General features: G+C 59.5%; 1 protein-coding gene across 3 annotated transcripts; it reads left to right on the top strand.

Annotated features, from left to right (window-relative positions):
• Nucleotides 1–1,589: 1,589 nt before the first annotated feature.
• GGA1 (golgi associated, gamma adaptin ear containing, ARF binding protein 1) lies at nucleotides 1,590–20,745 on the top strand. 3 transcript variants are annotated; one of them, XM_053919547.2, is made up of 17 exons: nucleotides 1,590–2,146; nucleotides 5,657–5,741; nucleotides 6,894–6,969; nucleotides 7,978–8,076; nucleotides 9,117–9,240; nucleotides 9,682–9,782; nucleotides 10,467–10,547; nucleotides 11,909–12,049; nucleotides 12,127–12,208; nucleotides 13,369–13,476; nucleotides 14,154–14,306; nucleotides 17,074–17,138; nucleotides 17,637–17,803; nucleotides 18,136–18,317; nucleotides 19,206–19,375; nucleotides 19,579–19,689; nucleotides 19,780–20,745. In XM_053919547.2, the coding sequence occupies exons 1-17, from the start codon at nucleotides 2,104–2,106 to the stop codon at nucleotides 19,888–19,890; spliced, it is 1,899 nt and encodes a 632-aa protein (XP_053775522.1). In that variant the 5' UTR covers nucleotides 1,590–2,103; the 3' UTR covers nucleotides 19,891–20,745. The 3 variants fall into 3 exon arrangements, with proteins under 3 accessions (XP_053775522.1, XP_053775523.1, XP_053775521.1); XM_053919548.2 differs by lacking the exon at nucleotides 1,590–2,146 and adding an exon at nucleotides 2,318–2,703; XM_053919546.2 differs by lacking the exon at nucleotides 1,590–2,146 and adding an exon at nucleotides 4,812–4,905.
• The last annotated feature ends 2,503 nt before the right edge of the window (nucleotides 20,746–23,248 follow it).

Genomic DNA, 23,248 nt, shown 5'->3' on the forward strand with positions numbered 1-23,248 from the left:
GAGGTCACTGCTGTTCTGCAAGTTGAATCAAGGCCGTTCTCAAGGTCACAAAGTAGAACTGAATGTGTCAGATTCCCTAGTCTCCATTGCGCTTTAACTCTCCGGAGCACTGGGCGGCTGGAGAGGGCGCCACTCCCCGACGGGCCACCAGGGGGCGACTGACTGCAACAGACCAGGTGAGCCAGACTGGGTGTGACGTCACCGGGGGTCGCGAGTGGCAAAAGCCGGTGAGAAGAGTCTTCAATAGAGAGAGAAATGGCGGGAGAAAAGGCACAGGCACCGAGGCTGGGTAGTCAGTCACCCTGCCCTCCTTGATTTCAGTCAGCCCCTCTCCCCCAGTATCTTCTCCCCATTGTTGCTGCCTGGACCTCTCTAAAAGAAAAGCCCGACCTTGTCACACCCCCCACCCCGTGGCACCTCCAACATAGCTTACAAAAAAAAAAAAAAAAAAAAAACCTAAAATAAAATTAAACACAGGACCTGCGTGATCTCGCCAGGGCCTAATTCTGGGCCAACATCCTTTGGAGGGATACTGAAGTAATTTCAATTCCCTGAACTCCATACTCTTTCTCCCCCGTGAGCCCTGAAACGTTTGGTTCCCTCTATCTGTTAGGCAAGATCGATAGTAAACCAAGGCAGGGAGGAGGAAGGTGGTTGGGGGTCCACGGTGCCCGAAGGAAAAACCTATAAAACAATTTTGGTTAATTGCCTGCCTCTGGTCACTATCTCTGTTACAAGGGGGTCCCCAGTGCTTACAGAGACCCCATAAATAACTTTGGGTAGCCGCCTCAACTTTAATTATCCGCCTCTCTCATGTATCTCTTTTACAACAAGATGAACAAATGTGGTCTGGAGCAAGATAAGATTCTGGGCTAACAACCCTCCACACACCTACATTTAGGTGGTCACGTCCGTCCCTGGGGGAAGCTGGCACTGCCTTTATCCACCAATCTATATGCAACTCCCTCGCCCCCATCCCGCAAGCTCTATGAGGTTGCGGAATGGACCTGATGCTTTTTGCTGCCCAAGCCCATGCCTTTCTCCCCCGCCTCAGCAAGGTCCATTCTCTTCCATCACAATGTATCACTAATAAACCCTGCTTACATACTAACAAACTTCCTGATCTGTAATCCTTACTGCATCGGCAAGAAGAACCGAGTTTTCCCCGCAACACACCTGGAATATCTTTTTACACCAGGTTTACCTGGAGAAATCTGTCTTTCAGCTAAGTATCAATCTCTCCGTGAAACCTCGCCTGACAAGAAGCCCCTTATCCCCCAGGCTCCGGTTTGCAGTAGGGACTCCTCCTGAGTTGCCAGTACCCGGTAGGCTTCCTCCATCACATTGTGTAATAAATATGTCCTTGTCTTTCCAATGCCGATCACAGAGCAAAGCAAATACATAATGCATTAAATGATTGCAGAATGCAGGAGGTAGAACAGGGTTCAGGCGCCGACATTTGCGTGACCTTAGGCAACCTATCTGGCTCATGGGCTTGTTTTAAGAAGTAAATGTATCGATGTACACAAAGTGCTTAGAAGAATGCCTGGACCGCTGTAAGCAATCGACAAATTTTGACTCCTGGTTATTTTCACAGCAGCCAACAAATGTCATCGCCCTTTTAAGGGACCCGCCCACTTTGGCAATTAAGCGGAAGTACACGCTCAGGGATCCCAGAGTGACCTCACAGCCCCGGAAGTGACCTCGGAGCCCCTCAGAAACATTGTCGCGGAGCATTCTTTTGGACGCGGTCACAGGCGTCTCCGTGACGCAGAACGAGTTAGAGCGCCCTGTGGGGTTTCCATGGTGCCACGCTCGGTCCCCATTTCCTCCGCTTTCCCTCCAGTCTGAGCGCCTTGAACAAGAAGGCAGGCGGTGGGTCCCACCCGTGACGTAGACACCGCTTGGAGGAGGGGTTAGGAGAGCAGGTGACGCTCTAGGCGAGTTCGGTCGTATCTCTATGGCACCGAGCGCTCGCGTGCGCGACTCCCGAGCGTCCGGGCGAACGTTGCCCCTTTAATCCGTGGAGGGCTGTGCCAAGGAGGTCCCGCGAGAGCGGAGGGGGGGCGGGGGGGCGGTGCCGAGGCTGGGGGCCCGTGGCAGATGGAGCCGGAGATGGAGCCGGAGACTCTGGAGGCACGAATCAGTGAGTGTCCGGGAGGGGCGCGGGCCGGGCCGGAACCGGAACCGGGGGCACAAGGCGGGCCCCTTCCCGGCGGGGGGCGGGGTACGGGGCGCCCCCTCCTCACGCCCCGCCCCATCCCAGGAGGGGCGGTGCCCCGAGCGGGTTCCTCCGACGCTGGGATGAAGTAAGATCCTACAAGCTGGGCAGCAGCCCACCCATCAGATCCCTGGGCGGCGACCCCCGGGGAAGAGTGATCTGCGCGCAGCCCTGAGCCCAGAAGCCCCGGGACGGAGACAGCAGTCTCTGACCCCTTCAGGCCCAGACTTGTCCGCCGAGGAGCGGACCCCCAACTCATTTCCTTGGGTCGTGAGAGGGAGCAAGCGAGCGTAGGGCTACACCTCAGACTTGGGAAGGACCCACCTTTCTGGGGTCCGAATCCTTCACTGTTTGGCCCTGCATGTCGTGACTCCCTCCTGTCCCATCCTTGAGCTTGCAACTACTGTCAAGTTTGCTCGTTTCACCTGCCCAAAAAGGGAGGACCCACTGCTTCATCTGATCCTCCAAGCTCTGGTCACACAGTAAGAAACCCCCAAACCCTATAGACGTGAAAGGGCCCATCTTTGACTCCAGAAGTCATTTCAACTTCTGTACCACTACCCTCAGCCCAGCCCCTCACTGCACCGCCACTCAAGACTCCTGTCCTTGCTGAACTTCCTCCAGAGGTCCCTGCACCCCTTTCCCCGAATCCTCAGACACACTTCCGACCACTGCTCAGGCTTCTGAGCCCTCCATTGCTGACATCCTTGCCTGTTACAGCCCCACTCCTGGACTCTGCCCCAGAAAGCTGTGGCTTGCTTCTCCCTGGGCCAGTGTTGGACCCATGTCTGTGCCAGGGCCTCAAGGAGGCCTCTGGGCCTACCCTCAGCTCAGCCCCTTAGCCCTGGGCACACCAGGGAGCTACAGGGGGTGAGCAGAGCTGACCCCTGAGGTTAGCCCCAGAACCGCAGCATTTCCAGGGATGTTTCAGTGTCGCCCTGGCGGGGGGAGGAAGAGAGGGTGGAAAGGAGGCACTCAGCGGCCATTAAGACTGTTCCAGAACGCCACAAGTGTCCAGGTCTCGGATTGGTCGGGCCCTGGTTGAGGGATATGACAGGCGGAAGGACTTGAGGGCTGGACGGTACACAACGGTGTCAGGTTTAGCAGCAGTGGGGATTTTCTGAGAGACCAGAGTCTGATCTGGGAAACTGAGAGGAATCCGGACACCTGGGTTTGGCAGTAGTTGGACCCCAATAAATGGGGACTGACGTTGTTATTCTCTTTTTCTTCCCCTTTGTGCCCTAGCAAAATTGTAAGCTCTTCCCTTCGGGTGGTTAGAGCTAAAAAGTAGCTTCTGATGGGTAAATGATAATTGTCACCACTGTGGAGTGACACAGTGAAGTACCTCCTGTTGTGAAACACCTCCCTCCCTCCCTCCCTGGAGGTGTTCTCCCCTGCTGCCTGTCAGGGAAAGTGCACCCCACCCCCAGTCATTGGCAGGTAAGAGGACGGGGGTTGGGGCCAGGGCCAGAGAAGCTGGTCAGATCTCCTCACCCAGAGGCCCTCACTCGAGAAAGATGCATGTCTCGTGATCCCACTGCTTCCTTACTGGCTTCTGACTCAGGAACTGTCTCTAGAACCAGCCTCTCTGTCCGCGGTCAGACTCACGTGTCTTTGACACTTGAAGGGACTTCCTGTTTTAGGGTCCCCCGGTTGGGTGTCATTGAGTGGGTAGTATCCAGCCTCATTTTCTCTGACCTCCGAATGGTGTTCCCCAGCCTCGGGTCATGTTAGGGGCTGTGAGGCAGAGCTGATGGCCACGCTTAACAGGGGAATGCCCCTTGGTGGTACCCTGGCCGGTCAGCGGGGCTTCTTTCCTCTGAGGGACTGGAGGGCTCTGCAAGGCTCCTGGAACAGAGGTTTGCACCCAGAGAGAAAGGGCTTCATTCGGATCTCTGCTCAGCTGTACCAGAGAGTAGTCCCCCTGCCCGCCGCCAACACTTTCTATACCTTTTCCCTGCTCTATTTTTCTTTTTCTTTTCTTTATAGCACTTCACACCAGTGTACAGTATTTTGTGTGGGTTTGTTTGTCTGAGTAGTGTGTCTCTTGCTGGGCTGTGAGCTCCAGGAGGGGAGGGATTTTGTCTTGTTCACTTCTGTGACTCCAGCACTCACAATATGTATCGGATGAATAGGAGTTGAATGAATGGCAGCCGGCACTAGGCTCGCAGGGCTCCAGGCCTCCTGCTACAGCACCGGACCCCAAGTGGGCCGCTGCCATGTGCTAGGTCTCCAGCCTCCTTCTGTCCACAGATCCTTCTCTTCCCACCTCCCGGGCTGTATTCCCTCCACGGCTCTGGCCCAGTGCTCAGGCTTGGGCAGAACTGGCTGGGACAGGGTGAAACTTGGAGACAGGCTCGGGGGAAGTCGTGAAGACCTGTCTTTGGCCGCCCCCATGGCTTTATCCTGTGCAAAGTACTTCATCATCCCAAATCAGTCCATATTTCAGTCCAGCTTCACAAATGGGGAAACAGAGGTTTGGGAAAGTTCTGTGACCTACTTGGTTGTTTTTAACCAATGCTGGAGGTAAGGGAGGTGACTGCTTGGCCTCGTTTACCACCCCCTCCTTACCACTCCTGCCTGCCCACAGCTGAACCCTCATTCATTCATTGGTTTCCCGGGAGAGACGGGCATGTACACAAGCAGCTGGTGTGGTGCGGTGCTAAGCTGGACCCATGATCAAGGTCAGGTCTGAGGGACGCAAAAGAAAGAGCTGATGTAGCAGTGCCAGCCTGAGCAGGAGTGGGGGTTAGGGAAGACTTCCCAGAGGAGGTGATACCTAAGCCGTACTCCTTACCAAGGCCCTCCATGCTCTGCCCTGTGCCCAGTTATGTACGTCTCACACAGCCCTTGAGCTGTGCAGAGGCATGCACAGCCGGCCTGGTTAACTCCCCCCAGTCCCTGCTTGTGTTGCCTCTTCCAGGCAGCCTCCTCTGATCCTGGGCTCAACTGAGTCCCCTCCTCCAGTGCCCACGGCTCCTTTGCCTCCCTCTGTCTCATTGTACTGAGAGCCCAGGTCCTTGGCCCACTTGCCAGCTGGGCAGACCCTTGAGGAAGGAACTATGGGTTTGTTTTTCTCCTACCTCTGGATCCCCTCTGAGCATAAATTCCATGAGAATTGTGGGGACGCCGTCTCCAGGAACAGAATCAGAGGTGTACTCAGACGTGGCAGACATGGAGCTGTAGGGGTAAGGCAATGGGGAGTAGGGGGACAGCCCCTGAATAGTCTCTAAAAGTGGAACCCTTCAGAGAGAAGCTGCAACAGGAAACTAGTGGATGGGCTTCCTGCCGCCCATGGACTTGACTGATACATCAACACTTGGGTCTTGAGACTATGGCAACATGCCCCCTACTGAGCAACCCCTGCTGCTGGGGTAGGGAGTGAGAGGCAGGGAGTCCTTTGCTAGGTCACACTGGCCCTCTCCCCTCCTACAGACAGAGCCACGAACCCCCTGAACAAGGAGCTGAACTGGGCCAGCATCAACGGCTTCTGCGAGCAACTCAACGAGGACTTTGAGGGGTAGGTGGCCATCCCCCTCTTTTGCTCACACTCAGGAACACTCACTGTGTGCCCGCTGTGCGCGCCGCAGACACTGGCCTCAATCAGAAACGTTTCCATTCTTCACGCGCTCACAAATTACTGACAGCAGCGGGCACTCTGAGTGCTGCCTGCCAACCAGCCCTGGAGGCGGCTGTTGCTGGACCCATTTTACAGGTGAAGAAACTGAGGCTCTGGGGACTCAGCAATTGCCCCAAGATCTTACAGGGAGAAGATGGTAGTCCTGAGCTTGTGAAAATGCACATTTTGGGGCTGCCCTCAGACTTGGAATAAGCTGCCTGGTGGGGAGATTGGGGTGGACACGTTAGCAGCTTCCCCAGGGGGTGCTGAAGGTTGGGGAGCACAGCTCGATACGCTTCACCTCCACTGCACCGCCCCCAGTGCGGGTGCTGTACTCAGGGAGGCCACGCAGACAGCGTGACGTGGGCTCTGGAGGCGGGCTGCTTGGGTGCAACTCCCACCCCCTCTGTTAGCTGGGCAGGTAATTGAATACCTCTGAGCATCCGCTCCTTCAACTGTGAAGTGGGGCACCAGTGCCGGCCACCTCAAAGGACTCTTGTGAAGCCTACACAGGAAAACGCATGTGCAGCCCCTTGCCCGTCATAAGCACTCAGTCTGTGTTCGCCATTACTGTCACTAGTGACGGGGCTTTCACGACCTGGTAGAGGATAGCACCACTTCGGCCGTGAAGCCGCCCTGATTTCCCACAGCAGAATGTCCCGTACCGCCTGGAGTTCCCAGGGAGCTATGCCTGCCCATCTCTCCTGGAACATTGGCGTGTTCTGCTCCCAGACTGGGCCCTTGAAGCCTGTAGTCATCTTTCCGTGCTTGTCCCTGCGCGGAGCCAAGGACGTGGCAGGTCATAGTCCTTAGTAAAGCTGGCCAGGGGCTGAGCTCACGCCTGGTAAAGGTCCCAGCTGCACTCCCTGCCTGGTCCCACCCTGCCATGCCACAATCTACGGCCTGGTCCTCAATCCAGAGAGGGAGCTGGGCCTTCACACCTGCCCTGCGGAAGCCCCTGAGGGCTGCAGCCCTAGCAGGGTAGTGAGGCAGCCCTCCCCACGGCGCCCGAGCTCTGCGGCTATTCTGGCTCTGTCTCTTCCTCTCACCCAGGCCTCCACTTGCCACCCGGCTATTGGCCCACAAGATCCAGTCCCCGCAGGAGTGGGAGGCGATCCAGGCCCTGACGGTGAGGAGAAGGGGAGAGAGGGTGCTGGCCATCCGCCAAACACGTGGATGGCACCAGGGGAGGCTATGACTGAGGTGTTTGGGGTCCCATCAGACTCTTAGGAGCCCAAGGGAGTTGTGCCGAGGAAGCCCAGAATGGGGGTCTGGGCCAGCCCCAAGGGTCCTGCAGCATCCAGTGGACTGGCCTCCCGTCCCAGAAGGGTCTCTTTTGGGGAGGAAGCCTCTTAGGGTCATCTGGTCCAGGGGTTCCCTACTCCAGCTGGGCCTCAGATCTCCAGGAAGCTGAAGCAGGGTCCCACCCTAGAGCTGCTGAACCAGAACTATAGTCCCTACACCCAGGAATCTGCGTGTTTCCAAAGCTCCCAGGTGCATTGCAGGGTCAGCCCAGCCCATCAGTGTCTCCAGACACAGGGCGGCGCTGTCCTGCACACGGGGGTGCGAGGGGGGACGCACGGGCTCAGGCCAGAGGTTTTGAAGTTGTGCTGACAGCAGGGCGTTGCAGGGTGTACCATCTGTGGCCCGGGCATGGGCCACACAGCGACCAGCTATGCAGCCAGGCTGGGTTTAGGCGATGGTAATGAACTGTTTCCCTGTTAATAGTTGTGTGTTTATTTTAGCACATTAATTTTTTCATTTTTGTTCTCCAGTGCACATTAGTCCTATGATTTCACAGACATATAGCTTAGGGTAAGACAAAGGTTGAGGGCGCCAGTGTAAGTTTAAAAAAACAATCAAAGGAATATGGTAAGAAAACAATCTACAAGTGGTGCTCGGCTGCGGCCAAGTCATGGAGGGGCTACAGCGGGGCCACACATTGGGCATTGCCCGGCTCCCCCCGAGGGGTGTGATCGGTGTCGGGGCCTCTGACCCTCAGAGTCCTCTCATCCTCGCCAGTTACTTTCTCCCTTGTAATACCCATCCCTGGGCTGCTGGGCCCTGGCTGAGGAGTGGGAGGGAGGCCACCTGCTCTGACCCTCCCTGGGGGTCCCCACACTCCACCTCCCCACAGGTGCTGGAAACATGCATGAAGAACTGCGGCAAGAGGTTCCACGATGAGGTGGGCAAGTTCCGCTTTCTCAACGAGCTCATCAAGGTCGTGTCTCCCAAGGTGGGTGCTCCCAGCCCAAGCTCAGAGCTGCGCCGTCAGATGGGTGGCGGAATACGCCTCACCCTGGGGCCTCCTCCTGGGGCTCCCACGCCTACTACGGCCTCAGCCCCCTTTAGAATTTAGACCTGGCACAAATGCACACCCTTTCTCCTGGGCCCCTTCTCTCGGTAGAGTCCGGGACAGCTGATGTCCAGGACAAGCGCTCCCACTGACAGGTGGTGGGCCAGCCCCGGGGCTGCTCGGTACCTAGGGAGGGACCGTTGCAGGGAGTGCACGCAGCTGCCCCAGCACGGGCTGCTCTGGCTCCTTGGTCTCTCCCTGTAGACCTGGCCATGGTGCCCACCTGGGTCTCTGTGTCTGTAGTAGAGGGTCTCCCTGCCCACCTCACAAGAGTGGCCCCTATAAGACTTTGGATGCTGAGGCCCCCATCCTGAGTGACAGAGCCTGCTGGTTCCGTATGGGCCACACCCCCAGCTTGGCCCGAGGAGTCCTCCCATAGGTCATGGACTTGTGTGGTGCGCCTTGGGTGAGGTCCCACCCCCTTCATCCTTCCTCACTCAGACCTGCTGACCAGAATGGCTGAATGACCCAGCTGGCCTCCCTGTTCTCCTCCTGGAAGGTGGCTGGTGTGAGGGCCTGTCCCCTCAGCCTGCTTTACCGCTGGGAGGCTGAGTGAGGCCCAGGGCTAAGTGCTCCCACAGCTGCCCCTTCCCTGGTGGCTCCTCCTTCCTCAGGTCATAGTGTTAAGCCTTGCATGAGCAGGCAGTGGGCCGTGCCTCAGCTCTGCATCCTCACTACGGTGCCACTGTTACCATCCATGCTTAACAGTGGGGAAACTGAGGCACACAGTTCACACAGTTGGTGAGTGACAGAGCTAGGCAGTGAGCTCGTGTGTACCAGGCTGGGATGTGAGGGCCCTTAGGCTGGGTTTCCAAGGGACTTCTGGGGAGATAACTAGGTTGGGGCTGGGGCTGGGGCTGGGGTTGCAACGAATGAAGTCAGCCAATGTCAAGGGTCTCCTCTCCCCTTGGTCTTTGAAGTACCTGGGTTCTCGGACATCAGAGAAGGTGAAGAACAAGATCTTAGAGCTCCTCTACAGCTGGACGGTCGGTCTGCCCGAGGAAGTGAAGATTGCAGAGGCCTACCAGATGCTCAAGAAGCAGGGTGAGGCAGCAGAGCCCAGGGTATGGCCCGTGCCCCTCCCCTCTTCCCTGAGCTGGGCTGCAGCAAGCCAGACCCTTGCTTCTGGCCACAAGGTCACGGGTCTGCCCTTTAACTTCTCAAGAACATATGGCCAGTGAGGCCTTTTTGTTGCTCTACCTGAGGCTAGCGTGGGTGGAGAGAAGGTGGGTTTGGGTCAGGCTTCTCCTTAGAAAGTGGCTCCCATGGAGTGGCCTCAACATACAGGTGTCCAGACTCTTCCCCATGCAGTTCAGCGCGGTGGGTCGGGCGCAGGCCCGGGCCCCCCAAGGTCTAGAGCCAGCACACTGGAGAAAGACTGCCCTCCCCCTTCCTTCCTGCGCTTGCCTGGCCATGTCCCCTTCTCACCCCCTGCCCCTGGGCCCGGGCCCGTTTGACAGCCTTCCCACCACCCACCTACTCCAGGGATAGTGAAGTCTGACCCCAAGCTCCCAGATGATGCCGTCTTTCCCCTTCCGCCTCCACGGCCCAAGAATGTGATCTTTGAAGATGAGGAGAAATCCAAGGTGAGACGAGCCGGTGAGGGCTCCAGGGCCCACTTTGGGGGTCACAGAATTCCAGTCCCTGGTTGCCCTGCCCTTGGAGCAGAGAGGCTCAGGATGAGCACCGCCACTGTAGTGGGTGACAGCCACCCTTGTTGAGCACTCCCTGCATGCTGAGCGCCCCTGCAGCGCCCCCTGTAGGTAATAAACACAAGACTGTGTGTTGTGCCCCTGAGGTTGGTTTGAGGGCGTTTCATAGGTTGACCAGGAGTTTGCCTGTCTTTACGTTTATGACCCTTTGAATGGTAATTTCATTAGTTTTTTGTTGAAGACATGTGTTCATGGGCAGGAAATTAAACAGCACCCAAGGAGGTAGGATAAAAAGTAAAAGCTCCTCTCTACCCAGTCCAGTCCCAGAGAGTCCCTACTGTTCAGTTTCTCGTACATCCTTCCAGAAAGACTCTCTAACGGTACTAGAAGGATGTCTTGCACCATTTGTTGAGAACTTATTTCTGCTGGGTGCTGGTGGGGGACACTTAGTGCAGTGTCCCAGTTGTCCTGTGGCCACCCCAGCAGGTGTCAGTAGATTCTCGCCATGTCTTGGAGAGCTTAGGTAACATATCCCACAGCCAGGAAGGGAGGAGCCAGCACGAGACTCAAGGCCCAGGCCCTGCCATCACAGTCACTGCCCTCTGTCTCTCTGCGCAGATGCTGGCCCGCCTGCTGAAGAGCTCCCACCCCGAGGACCTCCGAGCGGCCAACAAACTCATCAAAGAGATGGTGCAGGAGGTGATGACTGAGCCCGGGGCCCAGGGTGGAGGCGGGCTGGAGGTGTTGAGCTGGGCTGCCAAGGTGGGGTTGTACCTGCGCATACAAGGAACTCTGCAGTGACCCCGCTAAAGGGTTGGCCCACAGTGAAAGGGCTGACTGACGCTGGGGGACCCCAGTGGGCTGAGCCGGGTCCCCCATTTAGAAAGAAGAATTTCCCAGCAGCCGAGCTCATTTGCCCTGGATGGATGGGCTTCTGCAAGGCTGACTGTCCCATAAAAATGAGAAGTAAAGTAGGCTTTACTACATTTGGAGTGTGTATGTGAGAGAGAGAGAGAGAGGGAATGATGTATGTTTAACTTATAAGTAAATACGATGCTTGTTGACTTGCCATGGGGTTATGTCCCAATAAATCCACTGTAAGCTGAAAATATCGTAAGTCAAAAACGTGATTAATCCATCTAACCTCCCGAACATTATAGCTCCGCTTGGCCCAGCCCCCCTTACACATGCTCAGGACACTCACTGGCCCAGAGCTAGGCAGAGTCGCCTGGCCCAAAGCCTGTGTTTGACTGTCACGCAACGTACTGTGCGTATCACTTTTGCACCATCAAAGAGTCCTGAGTTGGGGACCATCTGTATACATATATCACGGGTGCGTGCAGCAACGTTTTTTATTGATAAAGGCAAGTCATCGAAAAGGTTTGCAGTCTGGAGACCCAGAGGGCAGTTCTGGGTGGTCTCTTAGAGGCAAGCTGCAGGCCCTCTTAGCCGGGAGAAGGTTGGGGGCGGCCCCACGCCAGGAGGGCAAGGCAGGGGACAGCACAGCACAAGCCCACCCTCCCCTGTGCAAGGGGGGAGCCTGCGTGTGAGGAAGGGTTGGCCTGGGTCCCAGGGGCACTGCCGCAGTGGCCTCTCGAGGCCCCACCGTTTGCCAGGCGTTAACAGACGCCGAGAGGGGTGACTGCACTGGTTTGCAGATGGCACTTGGTGACCACTGAGGCCTTTCACTCTCAAGTGCAGGAACCTCCTTTCAAGGGGCAAACGCGAGGAAGGCAAGGCTCATGGAGAACCACAGGTGGAGGCCCAGGCCAGGTCCTCCAGAACCCCCTGGCAGGTGTGGATGACAGCCTGGCCATTTCCGGAGAGTCTGGCTGAGGGCCCAGGGAATTCTTAGGGGCTGTTGGCAGGACAACAGGATGTGAGCAGGGCTGGCCCAGGGCTTCTTGGACCAGACCGTCCTATCCGGGGCACGAGGGGCTGTTGGCAGTGTCTGCCCTAGCACCCCACCGGCAGACACCACCCACAGCGTGGTGTGGGAGGTGCCCGGCTCGGCTGGGTCCGACAGCAGCTCTCTGGGCCATTTGCTGATGCCTCCCCAGGACCAGAAGCGAATGGAGAAGATCTCGAAGCGGGTGAGCGCCATTGAGGAAGTGAACAACAACGTGAAACTGCTGACCGAGATGGTGATGAGCCACAGCCAGGGCGGCGCCTCGGCCTGCAGCAGTGAGGACCTGATGAAGGTGCGCCTGTCTCCACCCTGCCCCAGGCCATCCCGGGGCCCCTGCCGGCCCTGACCTCCCCATCCTGCTGCCCCCAGGAACTGTACCAGCGCTGTGAGCGGATGCGGCCCACACTCTTCCGACTGGCCAGTGACACAGAGGACAACGATGAGGCCTTAGGTGAGCAGAGCTGGCCCACCCCTCCACCTCCTTCCCCCCCCCACCCCCCCCCACCCCCTGCCCTGTGGAGTACCTGCAGTTGGAAGGAGCCACCACCAGGGGGCCCCTTTCTCCAGCGCTGACCTTGGTTTCTCTCAGGTGAGGAAGAAGGAAGCCCAGAGCAGGGGCAGAAGTGATTGAGGGATCCTCAGGGCAAAGCGCTTCACAGACACCTCGTTTACTGCCCACAAGCTACACAGGAGGGGATATGTTTCATTTCACAGCTGGGGCTAAGGGAGGGGGGTGACTGGTCCGGATCACGGAGCAGAGCAGTGGCAGAACCACAGTGGATCAGGGCTCTCCCTGCAGACACTGCCTCCCTGGTCAGGGCTGCAGACTCGGAGCGAATCCCACAGGCCTGCGCAGTTCCAGAGCTGGGCCTGCGGCACCTGCAAGGGCCACAGATCAGGTTCCGGTCCTGTTCTCTGCTCCCACGTCAGCAGGGCCTCTTGGACAGCAGTCTGGGTGACATCTGAGCCCCTCGTTCAGCAGGAGCTCCCTGAGCACCTCCTGTGGGCCAGGGGCTCCACCCAGGAGGCTCGCTGTCCAGGTCCCTCCGAGCCTTGGCTCCCCAGGAGGTGGTACTGACAAGGGCCGAGTGTGTGCCAGACACGTTCCTAGGCCCTCGGGGATGTGGCAATGGTCAAAATCAACCAAAGCCATAACCTCACGGAGCTGGTGGCCTAATGAGAGGAGACAGACCATAAACCCAGGACATGAGCAGTGGCCGTTTGCCAGGCGATGCCAAGTGACATGGAAGAGCAGGCGGGGAGGGCACTGCATAGTGCGGGGGCAGGATTGAGGAAACCCTCTCCAAGGGGACTTTGGGTAAAGACCTGAAGGCAGGAAGGGGTGAAGCCACACCGAGAATTGAGGTTATCTAGACCTCAGAGCTGTGTGGAGGCCAGAGCGGGGAGTGTGCCCTGTGTTCAGGGGCTGGCCCAGGGCAGTGTGGAGGAAGCAGTGGACAAGGGGGAACGGGGGCCTCTGTCTGAGTAGACAAGATGGGACACCTGCTGTCCCGCCCCCTCACGAGCACTGGGATGGATGTGGGGTGCTCATCTCCTTCCAGAGGCCCCCACATTCCTTCACTCTAGCCCCTCTCCCCCTGCCCATTGCAGCGGAGATCCTGCAGGCCAACGACAACCTCACCCAGGTGATCAACCTGTACAAACAGCTGGTGCGGGGCGAGGAGGTCAATGGAGAAGCCGCTGCCGGTTCCATCCCTGGTGAGGAGGTGGCAGGACAGCTGGGGAGGGGCACCCCAGGATGAAGGGAACCCAGGCTGGTGTGATGGTCCCAGAGCTGATAGCTGTGACCACCAGGGAGACCTTAAGAGTAAGATGGGGAAGGCCCCCAGGGAGAGAGTCTGTGCCAAGCCTGCAGCTGTGGGGGGCGGAAGTCTGGATTGGGACAGAGGGAGGGAGCTGAGGACCGGCAGAAGAAGGGAGGCCTTTCTTTCATTCGACAAATCAGGACCTGTTTTAGCCCCCGAGGCTTAGTGTAACTGTCAGGAGGTGGTAGGGAGGGTTTGACATGTAAGCCCGGCTCAGTTTCAATAAGGGCAAAATGACAGCTTGGGGAACCACAGGAGCGGTTAGAATTGGCCTTTTGGGGAGGGGTGGGGGTGGGGCACAACACAGAAGTAGCAGGGTTTAAGCAGGGCCTCAGAGGATGGGAGGCAGTAGACAGAGGTAGGAAATCCAGTCCAGGCAGAAGGGGTAGCGTGTGCTAAAGAAAGGGCTTGGTGGGCAGATCTAGGGGTAAGGACTGGATGGCCAGGGAGGGGGAAGCAGAAGAGTTATGAGGGCTTGGGGGTCAGTTTGCCACCCCTCAACTTCCAGGGACCCCAAGGACCTGACTGTCCTCCCCCCAGGCCTTGCCTGACTCTCCTTTCCCACCCCAGGCAGCACCTCGGCCCTGTTGGACCTCTCAGGCCTGGATCTCCCGCCCGTGGGCACAGCCTCCCCAGCCAGGCCCTCCTGCCCTGGGGACCAGGCCAGCTCCGAGCAGCCCAACGCCTCCATCTCCCTGCTTGATGATGAGCTCATGTCTTTGGGTGAGCACAGGGCCAGGCCCAGAGGAGGGTGGCTCAACTGCAGGTGGGGGCGATGCTGCTGCCTGCAGAGCCTGGTGGGTCAGCGTGTTGCTCCTCCCTCCTTGAGTGCTCAGGAGCACAGGAGATGGGCTTGAGGCCAGGCTGACTGCTGAGGAAGCTGAGGATCAAGGAAATCAAGAAACCTGGGCAAGGTCAGACAGTCAAAGGGTGAGCCTGGCCAGCCTGGAACCCGGTAAGCCAGCAACACCCAGGCTCCGGGGGAAGACGCAGAGAGAGAGAGGTTCCCCTGCAGCAGGTTAGAGCCTGGACCTGAGTGCTGCCCAGGCAACAGTTCAGCCCGAGTACCCACCTACCAAAAGGAAGAGAGAGAGCGAAGGGAGAGCGCAGGCCCAGAAGCTCCAGGGCAGCTTGCACCAGAGCACACCTCACTCCGTGAACCAAGCCTGTGTCACTGCCCGGTGGGCTCAGGGCTCCAGAGCCTGACAGGGAACCGGGCTCCCTGCCAGGGAGAAGCAGAAGGTGCCCAGCCAGCCAGGCAGTTTGGGGTTTCCAGCTTTTAGAGCTTAGCAGGAGAGTGCAATAGTAGCCCCCTCATAGTACCCTGAAGATGTAAAAATAGAGACGTGGTCGGGCTCTGTCAAAGGAATCTCGAAGGGTGTGTTGGGAACTAACTTGGAAGCCAAGAGTCGGGCCGTGTTCTCCTGAGCTGGTTCCGAAGTGAACACCAAACCCAGGGACCAGCAGGAGCGATGGAGTGCTGGGGTCCCGGAGTTTAAGGGGTTTATCTCAGACCTCCCGCCTCCACCCATCCCATGCACTGGGGGCTGCCAACAGCCCCGATTTACAGACCCGAGGACAAGGCTGGGAAGGCTGGCAGCTTGCCAGAAAAGGGCACCAGGGTTTCTGCGGGGCGCTGTGATTCTGAGGCCTCACCCTGAGCCAGTCTGCGGCTCCGGCTCCACTCCCCAGCCGGGAAGGAGAGGGGGCTTGGAGTGAGGGGGGCGGGGATGGCAGACCAGGTTCAGTTCCTCCGTGGGTGGGTCCCTGGGTCCCCCAGCCGGCACCCCTCCTAGGAGGCTCCTTCCACAGGGCCACTTCTGAGTCCTACCCACCTGCCCATCCTCACTGGGGGGCGGGGGAGGTTCGGGGAAGAGGCCCTGCCCCTGGTTTACAGAGAGGTGAAGGGCCCCAGTGCCAAGACAGCGCTGGCTCGCCTTCCCCCACAGGGCCAGCATTGGGCGTTCCTTGTGTGTGGCCCGGCCCGTGGGTGGTGGTGGCAGAGCCACCTCCTCCTGAGAAGCGAGGTGTGCCGTGCACTTCCTGTCCCACTGTTGCTTCAGAGGAGGCACGAGCCTCCAGCTTCCTCTGGTTTCTTCTCAAAGGCAAAGAAAATGTGGGAACAGGAACCAGAAGTGCTGGGGCAGCACCCCCAGCTCCAGGGGGTGGAGGAGGCCCTGGGGCCACAAGGGGCTTTTCCTAACTGGTTCCCTGTGGCAGGAAGGCTGAGGGGTAGGGGCAGGGCAGGGGCAGCAGTGAGGACTTCCTGTCTTTCAGAGAGGGTGTGAGGCACTGTTGGGGCACTGCAGCGGATCTGTCTGATTTATTATGACGTCCTCTGATGTGGGTGCTGGTGTCGTCTTCATTTTATAAATGGGGCACCAGGAGGTTGTCACCATTGGGGGGGGTTGGTCACACAGCTAAGTGACAGAGCGGTGTTTAAACTCCCACAATTAGGCCATGCTCTGTCCAAGTCCTGACTGCCACTTCCCAGCTCTGTGACCTTGGGCAGGTTACTTAACCCCTCTGAGCACCTCCTTTCTCATCTCTAAAAGATACATGAGCACCCCTCTTCCAGTTGTTTTGAGGATTAAGTGAGACCCAGGTCCAAAGTGTCTGACACTAGAAGGAGCATTCTCAGTTACCACCTGTGTCCCTGGTGGCAGAGTGGTCTGTCCAGAGGGATGGTCACCGCCTCCTGCGTCTTGCCTTTGCCGGTCACATAGCACTTCAGGCTTGGCCTCACTTATTCAGGGTTTGCTAAAACAGGATAACTTGTCTTCTCTGGGTAAAATCTGGGGTGAACTTGGCTGGGATGTGCTTCAGGGAAGGCAGAGGTCAGACTGCTTGGTGACCTACTGCCTTCTACCAATCAGCAGCCTTCCAGAGGTCCACATCTCTCTCTGGCATCGCTCAGCCAGCCTTGCTGGCACATGCCAGGGTGGATGGGGCCTTCCCAGTCTGTCCCAGTCCACCCTGCATGGTGCATGTGGGGCCCCTACGGCCCAGCCAGCACCTTGCCCGTGGCTGCTCCGACCCTGGGGCAGGCCTGGGCCCAGGGCCCCGTTCACTGCACATGGCACCCTTCTGGTGCTCAGAGGACAGCCCTCCGGTCGGCCACTGGTGGGCAGGATGCCGACCCCTACCCACCCAGACCTGTGAGGTCAGGAACTTCACGTGACGTCTCCCACGCCTGCACACACACCGCCTCCCACCAGCAGCTGCCCGCTGATGAACAAAGAGGAAAGTCCTAACATCTGTAGTTGAGTTGGCTTCTGAGCAGCAATAGAGGAAGCAAGTGTGGGCCTGGAGAATGGGCTGTCAGGGTTTTTGCTTTCTACTTCTGCTCTGGCTGGTTCCCTCTGTAAGTGCTAAAATGGGGTGGGGGGTCCCCTTTGAGCTGAGCCCCTCAGAGGAAGGGCTCTCTTCCCCAGTTCTCTCACCTCTGCCCCAGGACCCAGCCCCTTTACCTCTGTCTTGTTCCCCGCAGGCCTCAGTGACCCCACACCCCCTCCAGACCCAAGCTGGGACGGTGCTGGATGGAACAGCTTCCAGGTAGGAGGGGCCAGAAACCAGCCTGGCCCTTCCTGGTGTCAGGGCAGTTGGGACGGGCAGCCTGAGGGGAAGTGAGAGGAGAGATGAGCCGGCAGGGCCTGGGGCAGGGGGTGGCCTGGGGGCCAAGGCACCCGTCCAGCTGCGGAGAAAGGCAAGAGGTCCTCTCACCTCCAGGCACACCTCCCTGCAGTCTCAGCCTTGGGCCTCCCTTGGGTTGAGTTGGGGCTTCTTTATTATTCCTTTTCTCCTAAGGGTGACTTCGAGCACCCTGGAAAGTGACGGTTTCTAGAGCAGAATCCCAGACCCGGCCCAACCCACTAATGGCCCCGGAGTGAGAGGAGTCAGGCCTGGCAGGAATGTGGTCCCCACCCCTGCTGCTTGTCCCCAGGTGTCAGCTGCAGGGAGGAGAGGGGGTCTCCTTGGCAGCACAGGACAGAGGACATCTTTTCAGCCTCTCGTCAACACCCCCCCGCCCCGCACCCTTTGTATGCCCAACAGTCATCTGATGGCGCTGAGCTCTCGGCCCCCGCCCCGGCACCCTGCACAGACAGCTGGTCCCCCGTGAAGACGCCCCTGCCAGTGAGCAGTGGTCTGGATGACCTGGACCTGCTGGGAAAGACCCTGCTGCAGTGGTCGCTGCCTCCGGAGTCCCAACAAGTGCGGTGGTGAGGGCATACCCGGGCAGTGTGGGGGGAGCCCTCCCTATCCCCAGGGCCCACCCCACAGAGCATAGGCTGTGTGAGAGGCAGGGGACCTATGCCCTGCTCCCAGGTGTCCTGGCACCGGAGAAAGACGGCAGGCCCGCCGTGAGGAGGACAATGAGCCCAAATGGGCGGGGGAGGGGGAGGGACACAGAGAGCTGCCCGTGTCAAGGTGAGGAAACCAGGCCCAGGGAGACAGGGAGGTGTCGGGGATAGTCAGGAAGCCCAACCTTCCCTGTGCCGCTGATGTCTTGGCCACTGAGGAGTCACCTGTCAACACATTGTCCCCCAATAAGGGAGAAGCAGCAGCCAGCCCCCCGGCTCACACTCCGGGACCTGCAGAATAAAAGCAGCTGCAGTTCGCCCAGCTCCCGTGCCGCCAGCCTCCACACCGGGTCCCCCGAGCCCTCCGGGCCCCCGCAGCAGCCTGAGCTCTCGCTGGCCAGCATCACTGTGCCCCTGGAGTCCATCAAACCTAGTGAGTGGGGCGGGCCAGCCCACTGCCCTGCAGCACCTCCCACCTCATCGTCCCCTGGGAGCTGTTTCTGGGGGAGCAGGTGGGAAAGGGGGGCTTTCTTCCCAGCCCCAGCTATTGCCTGATGCAGTGGGGAGCTCTGGACAAGACCCTTCCCCAGCACTCAGCCTCCTCATCTGACCCCAAGTGGCTGCAAAACTGCAGGCACACTCCTGGTCACACAAGTAAGAGGACTTCTGATAGGTGGCCCCCGGCCTCTCCTCTCTGGGAAGGCAGGGCCAGGGCACCGAGGTTCGGCGCCTCCTGGAGGTCACAAAGCCAAACCAGGAGAAGGATCCAGGCATGGGCCTGGGCTTCTCTCGCCCAGGAGCAGTGGGGGCTCCAGCGGCGCCAGGCCCTGCGCTAATGGGCCAGTCCTCTCAGCCTCTTCCAGCTGGGGGCTCACTGTGAGCACAGGCGGGCGCCAGCCCTCTGTGCCTGGGTGGCATAGGTCATCACGCCCCCATCTTACCAGTAAGGCGGGCCCTGAGAAGCGGAGTGACGGGCCAGGGTCCCCCTGTGAGAGCGGGGCCCCAGCGCTCCCATAGTCCTTCACTCCAGCATGCCAGGAAGCAGCCACATGTATGGCATCGGCAGAGGCCCACGTGGTGCTGAGTTCCCGTCTCCCCTCTGCCACCACACTACAAGTCCACCTGTCCCACCTGGGTGCCAGCCGGCAGGCACCCCTGGCTGCACTGCTGCCGAGGGTCGAGGCCTGGTCCTAAGTTTGTGGGTCGGTTCTCATGTTCTCGGCCAAGCAGTGAACCCTTGATGTGAGCCAGGTGTGAGAGCTGGTCAGGTGTGCCGGGTCGAGTCCAGTGTCCCCCATCACCCCGCCTTCTCCCCTGCCAGGCAGCATCTTGCCCGTGACTGTGTACGACCAGCATGGCTTCCGGGTTCTCTTCCACTTTGCCCGAGACCCACTGCCTGGGCGCTCCGACGTGCTGGTGGTGGTGGTCTCCATGCTGAGCACCGCCCCCCAGCCCATCCGCAACATCGTGTTCCAGTCAGCTGTCCCCAAGGTGACATGGTCATGCCGCCCTCCTCTCAAGGCAGGGTGACTCAGGGCTGGATGGGGGGCCAGCTGGGAACGGGGTCTCTCTCTTTTCCGAGGGGACATGGAGTAGAAGGACAGGGCCCCAGCACCCCCAGAAGAGGAGCTGGCGGGTGGGCCGGTGGGGAGGGGGAGGAGCCAGGGCTAGCCGCCCCGCTGTCCTGGCTGCAGGTCATGAAAGTGAAGCTGCAGCCGCCCTCGGGCACCGAGCTGCCTGCCTTCAACCCCATCGTGCACCCCTCGGCTATCACCCAGGTCCTGCTCCTCGCCAACCCCCAGAAGGTGAGGGCCCAGCTGTGCCGGGGCCCTGCTGCGGGTGGGGGCAGCCCCCTCTCTGCCGCTGACTCTCTGATTTCACCATTTCTGCCCCAGGAGAAGGTTCGCCTCCGCTACAAGCTCCTCTTCACCATGGGCGACCAGACCTACAACGAGATGGGGGATGTGGACCAGTTCCCCCCACCTGAGACCTGGGGGAGCCTCTAGAACAGGGAGGGGAGGGGAGAGGAGGGGACAACAGGGCTGGCCACTGGCTAGCCTGGGTAGGGGGCAGTGGTGGCTCAGGACACCCTTTGTCCCCACGGCCATAACCCCTGTGCCTGGTGCTTCTCCCCTCTCCCCTGTGGCCCCTTCCTTCCTTAACCCCGCCCCTGCTGAGCCAAACCCAGCGGGAGGCTGGGCCTGGGTTTGCACTACTGGGGACTTCACCGCAGGTGGGGGTTGGAGCCGGGAAGGGCCAAGTGGCCCTGGAAGGACTTGGGGTCACTGGAGGAAGCATGGCTGCCGGGCGAGGGCCAGGACCTCAGGCCCATCCCTGACCCCAGCCTGAGGTGGGGTCATCCCCGCCTGTCCTTATGCCTTATGGGAAGGCCCAGCCATAACTTGGGGCCATGCTGGAGCCAGGGACCAGCTCAGGCCTCCTCTGCAGGAACCGGGTGACTGTGGGGGTGGTGCCTGCACCCCCAGCTGTTTGCACTCTTGGTGTGTGGTTTGACTCTCAGCTTTTCCTTCTGGTCGGCCCTGGGGTCGCCGTCTCAGGGGGCCCAGTTGGGGGAGCCCCATCTGTCCTCTGGGGGTCTCCCTCTCCCTGTCTGGCCCCTTTGCTCTCAGGCCTCCTGAGGAGCCGCAGAGGCTCAGTGACTGCTGGCCTGAGGGCAATGCCAGAGGCGGTGCTGCGGGCGTCTGGCCGAGGGAGGGCCTGCACCGGCCACCTCAGTGTCTCCTCCATTCATTGGCCTCCTCTGGGCCTCCTGTGGGCGTCTCGTCTCCGTGGGCAGACGTGGGGTCAGTGTGCGAGTGTGAGCAGGAGTATTTATGGAAATAAAACGTCCTTTTCCTGGACCAGCGGCTCTCTGGCCCTGCTGAGGTATAGGGAGACGGGAGGTGTCCAGGAGTGGGAGGTGCCGGGCTGCCCTGCAGACCGCTCTGCCTCAGTCTCTGGAGATCAGGCATGGTTCCTCTCCACCCCCTCTGAGCCCTGCACAGGAAGAGGCCCCTCTTGGGGGCCTGTGGCCGGTGCTGAGTCACCAAAGAGGGCTCTGGGCTGTGGCGGGCCCAGAGCCGTCCCAGCTGGAGTTGAGCAGGGGCTAGCTCAGGGCCGCCTGGACCCCAGGCTGCTCACAACTTCCTCCTGCTGCACTCAGCCGTCAAAACACAACTGTGAGGCAGCGCCGCCCCGGGGCCCGCGCCTCAGCTTCTCCCTTTCCCCAGAGGCTACTTCTAGGAAGCAGGGTGCCCACTGCAGCTTGTTTCTGGAGAGGCCTGAGGACCCTGCACTGGGGCCCCTGCACCCCCCAGCTGCAGCACGCTTCCCCCTGGTGTTACCAGGGTTTTCACTGGGAGGCTGGGGTCCAGGCCCAGGGAGTGATTTAGGGGCTCCAGCTGAGAGAGCCAACCAGTGCTGAGCTGAGCAAAGGGGAGTTAGCACAGGGAATCGCCCCACCCCACGGTGTGGAGCCCGCCCTCCAGGCCACAGCTGTGTCTGCTCCCTAGAAGACAGTGGGAAGTCCTGCATTTAAGAAGCTAGTCTCTCATTCCCCAGCCTGAACTTCGCCACCAAATCCCTTCCCTTAGACACTGCTGAGACATGCTGGAGAACAGCCCAGCCCAGGGGGATTCCCAGAGCCCAGCACCTCCAACTCCCCAGCTTCCATTCGGCAAACGAGGGGCATTTCTCTGTGCCCAACAGCACTGGAGGGCACAGGGAGGGCCTCTCCACACCTGCCATGCTGCCAAGGGGACAGGAGTGGCACCTTCGCCTGCTGGACCCCTGGACACTGTCCTCCCAGCTCCTGTTCCCCTCCCCCCCAGGCAGACCCAAACACTTGTGATGTCTCAAGAGTGTAGTTAGAAGGTTCTTCCTTCTAAGTAAAACAACCACATTCCCTGCAAGGTCGCCCTAGGGTCCCAGCAGCACCATGTAGAGCGCAGTCTCCGGAGCGGGGCGGGGGGGGGGGGGGGGCGACACAGGGCTGCTGGCTGGGGTGGGGGGCTGTGACTGCCTGCTGGGAGCCAGACTACTTCCGGTGTGGTTTCTGACTTGCTGTGTAGCTTTGAGCAAGGTCCTTCCAGCTCTGGCCTTTAGGTTCATTGCTTGAAAAGGAGAGAGGATCCTGTGAGCTGTAAGGACCCTCTGAAGACTGGGCAAAGGGTCCCCCAGGGTGCCAACATGGGGTGACCAGATGTTACAGAGACAGGGAGGCCCCCTCCGCCTTTCAGACCTCCCTCCCTCCCTCATTCCTGGTCTGTCCATCCAACTGTCCATCCTGCAGGTGCTTCTGGGGCAGCCCCTGGGCCAGGCACAGCCCTGTCCTCAGCTCACAGCTCCGCGTGGAGCCTGTGAGCCAGAAGCTCAGCACGATGACATGCTGACAGCTGGGAGGGAGGGGCGTTAGGTGCCCAGTGAGGCCTGAATCTGTGAGGGGCTGCGGGGGGGGGGGGGGGTTCTGGTCAGAGGAGGGGCCCTTGGCTTCTCCCACAGGAGTCAGTCCCCAAACTGTGTCAGCTCAGAGGTCCAGAGCCCAGTGCAGGAGACCACGGGCAGGAACGGGGCCCCGGGGAGGGGGTGTGCTCTGCCCTTTGAGGGGTGACCCCCAACTGCCACCCCAGGAGCACGGGACTTCCCAGACCTTGAAGCCACACTTCCACTTACTATTTGTGTGGCTACAGGCGGCAGCTTTTTTTTAGCAACCACAGCACACTGCTCATCTGTTCACGACAAGCCGAGAGAAATGGGCCGCTGCTCACCTGGGGAGCCCGTCCTGCTGTCCTCCTGATGCCCCTGCCCCCAGCCTCTGCGGGCCTCCTGGCCAGGGCACAGGCACAGCCAGGCAGGTGACTGGGCCAGCCCTAGGCCTGGCAGTGCGCTAGAGCTGCTGCGTGCAGCCTCCCTGAATCCTGGTAACTGCCCCGTGGAAGTGGAACCTGAGGCTCACGGAGTGCATTAAATATAAAGGCCACTTTCTGTCATATCTTTAGCACATCCTCCCGTAATGTTGGTATCGTCCCCATTTTAGGGCCCAAACAATTGCCACCAGCTTCCCAAGCCTACACGTGGGCATGCGCACACACGCTCAGCCCTGACAGCTGCCCTGCAATGCAGCTGGTGCTGAGGGTACAGGCTCTCTAGGGCCATCGCGGTTGTGCCTCAGGCCTGCCCCAGGGTCTTCTGGGAAGGACTTTTGAGGAGGAGGCAAGGAAGCCTTCAGAGCCCCAGAAATCACACCACAGGCCTCGCTGCTCTGGGTGGGTGGAAGCCTCCACTCGGGGCGGCACCAGCAGACCACAAACAAGCAATGTGTCAAAAGGGTCTAAAAAGGGACACTTTTGCTCAGTCCTGCAGCCT

Source organism: Desmodus rotundus, chromosome 3, assembly GCF_022682495.2.
Source record: "Desmodus rotundus isolate HL8 chromosome 3, HLdesRot8A.1, whole genome shotgun sequence".
Taxonomy (NCBI): domain Eukaryota; kingdom Metazoa; phylum Chordata; class Mammalia; order Chiroptera; family Phyllostomidae; genus Desmodus; species Desmodus rotundus.

Bases quoted from the DNA above. Each gene is read 5' to 3' on its own strand.
- GGA1 (XM_053919546.2), top strand. From the start codon at position 4,854: ATGTACACAAGCAGCTGGTGTGGTGCGGTGCTAAGCTGGACCCATGAT. The intron at 12,209-13,368 runs GTGAGCAGAGCT...TGCCCATTGCAG, and splicing joins GGACAACGATGAGGCCTTAG to CGGAGATCCTGCAGGCCAAC. The intron at 14,307-17,073 runs GTGAGCACAGGG...TGTTCCCCGCAG, and splicing joins TGATGAGCTCATGTCTTTGG to GCCTCAGTGACCCCACACCC.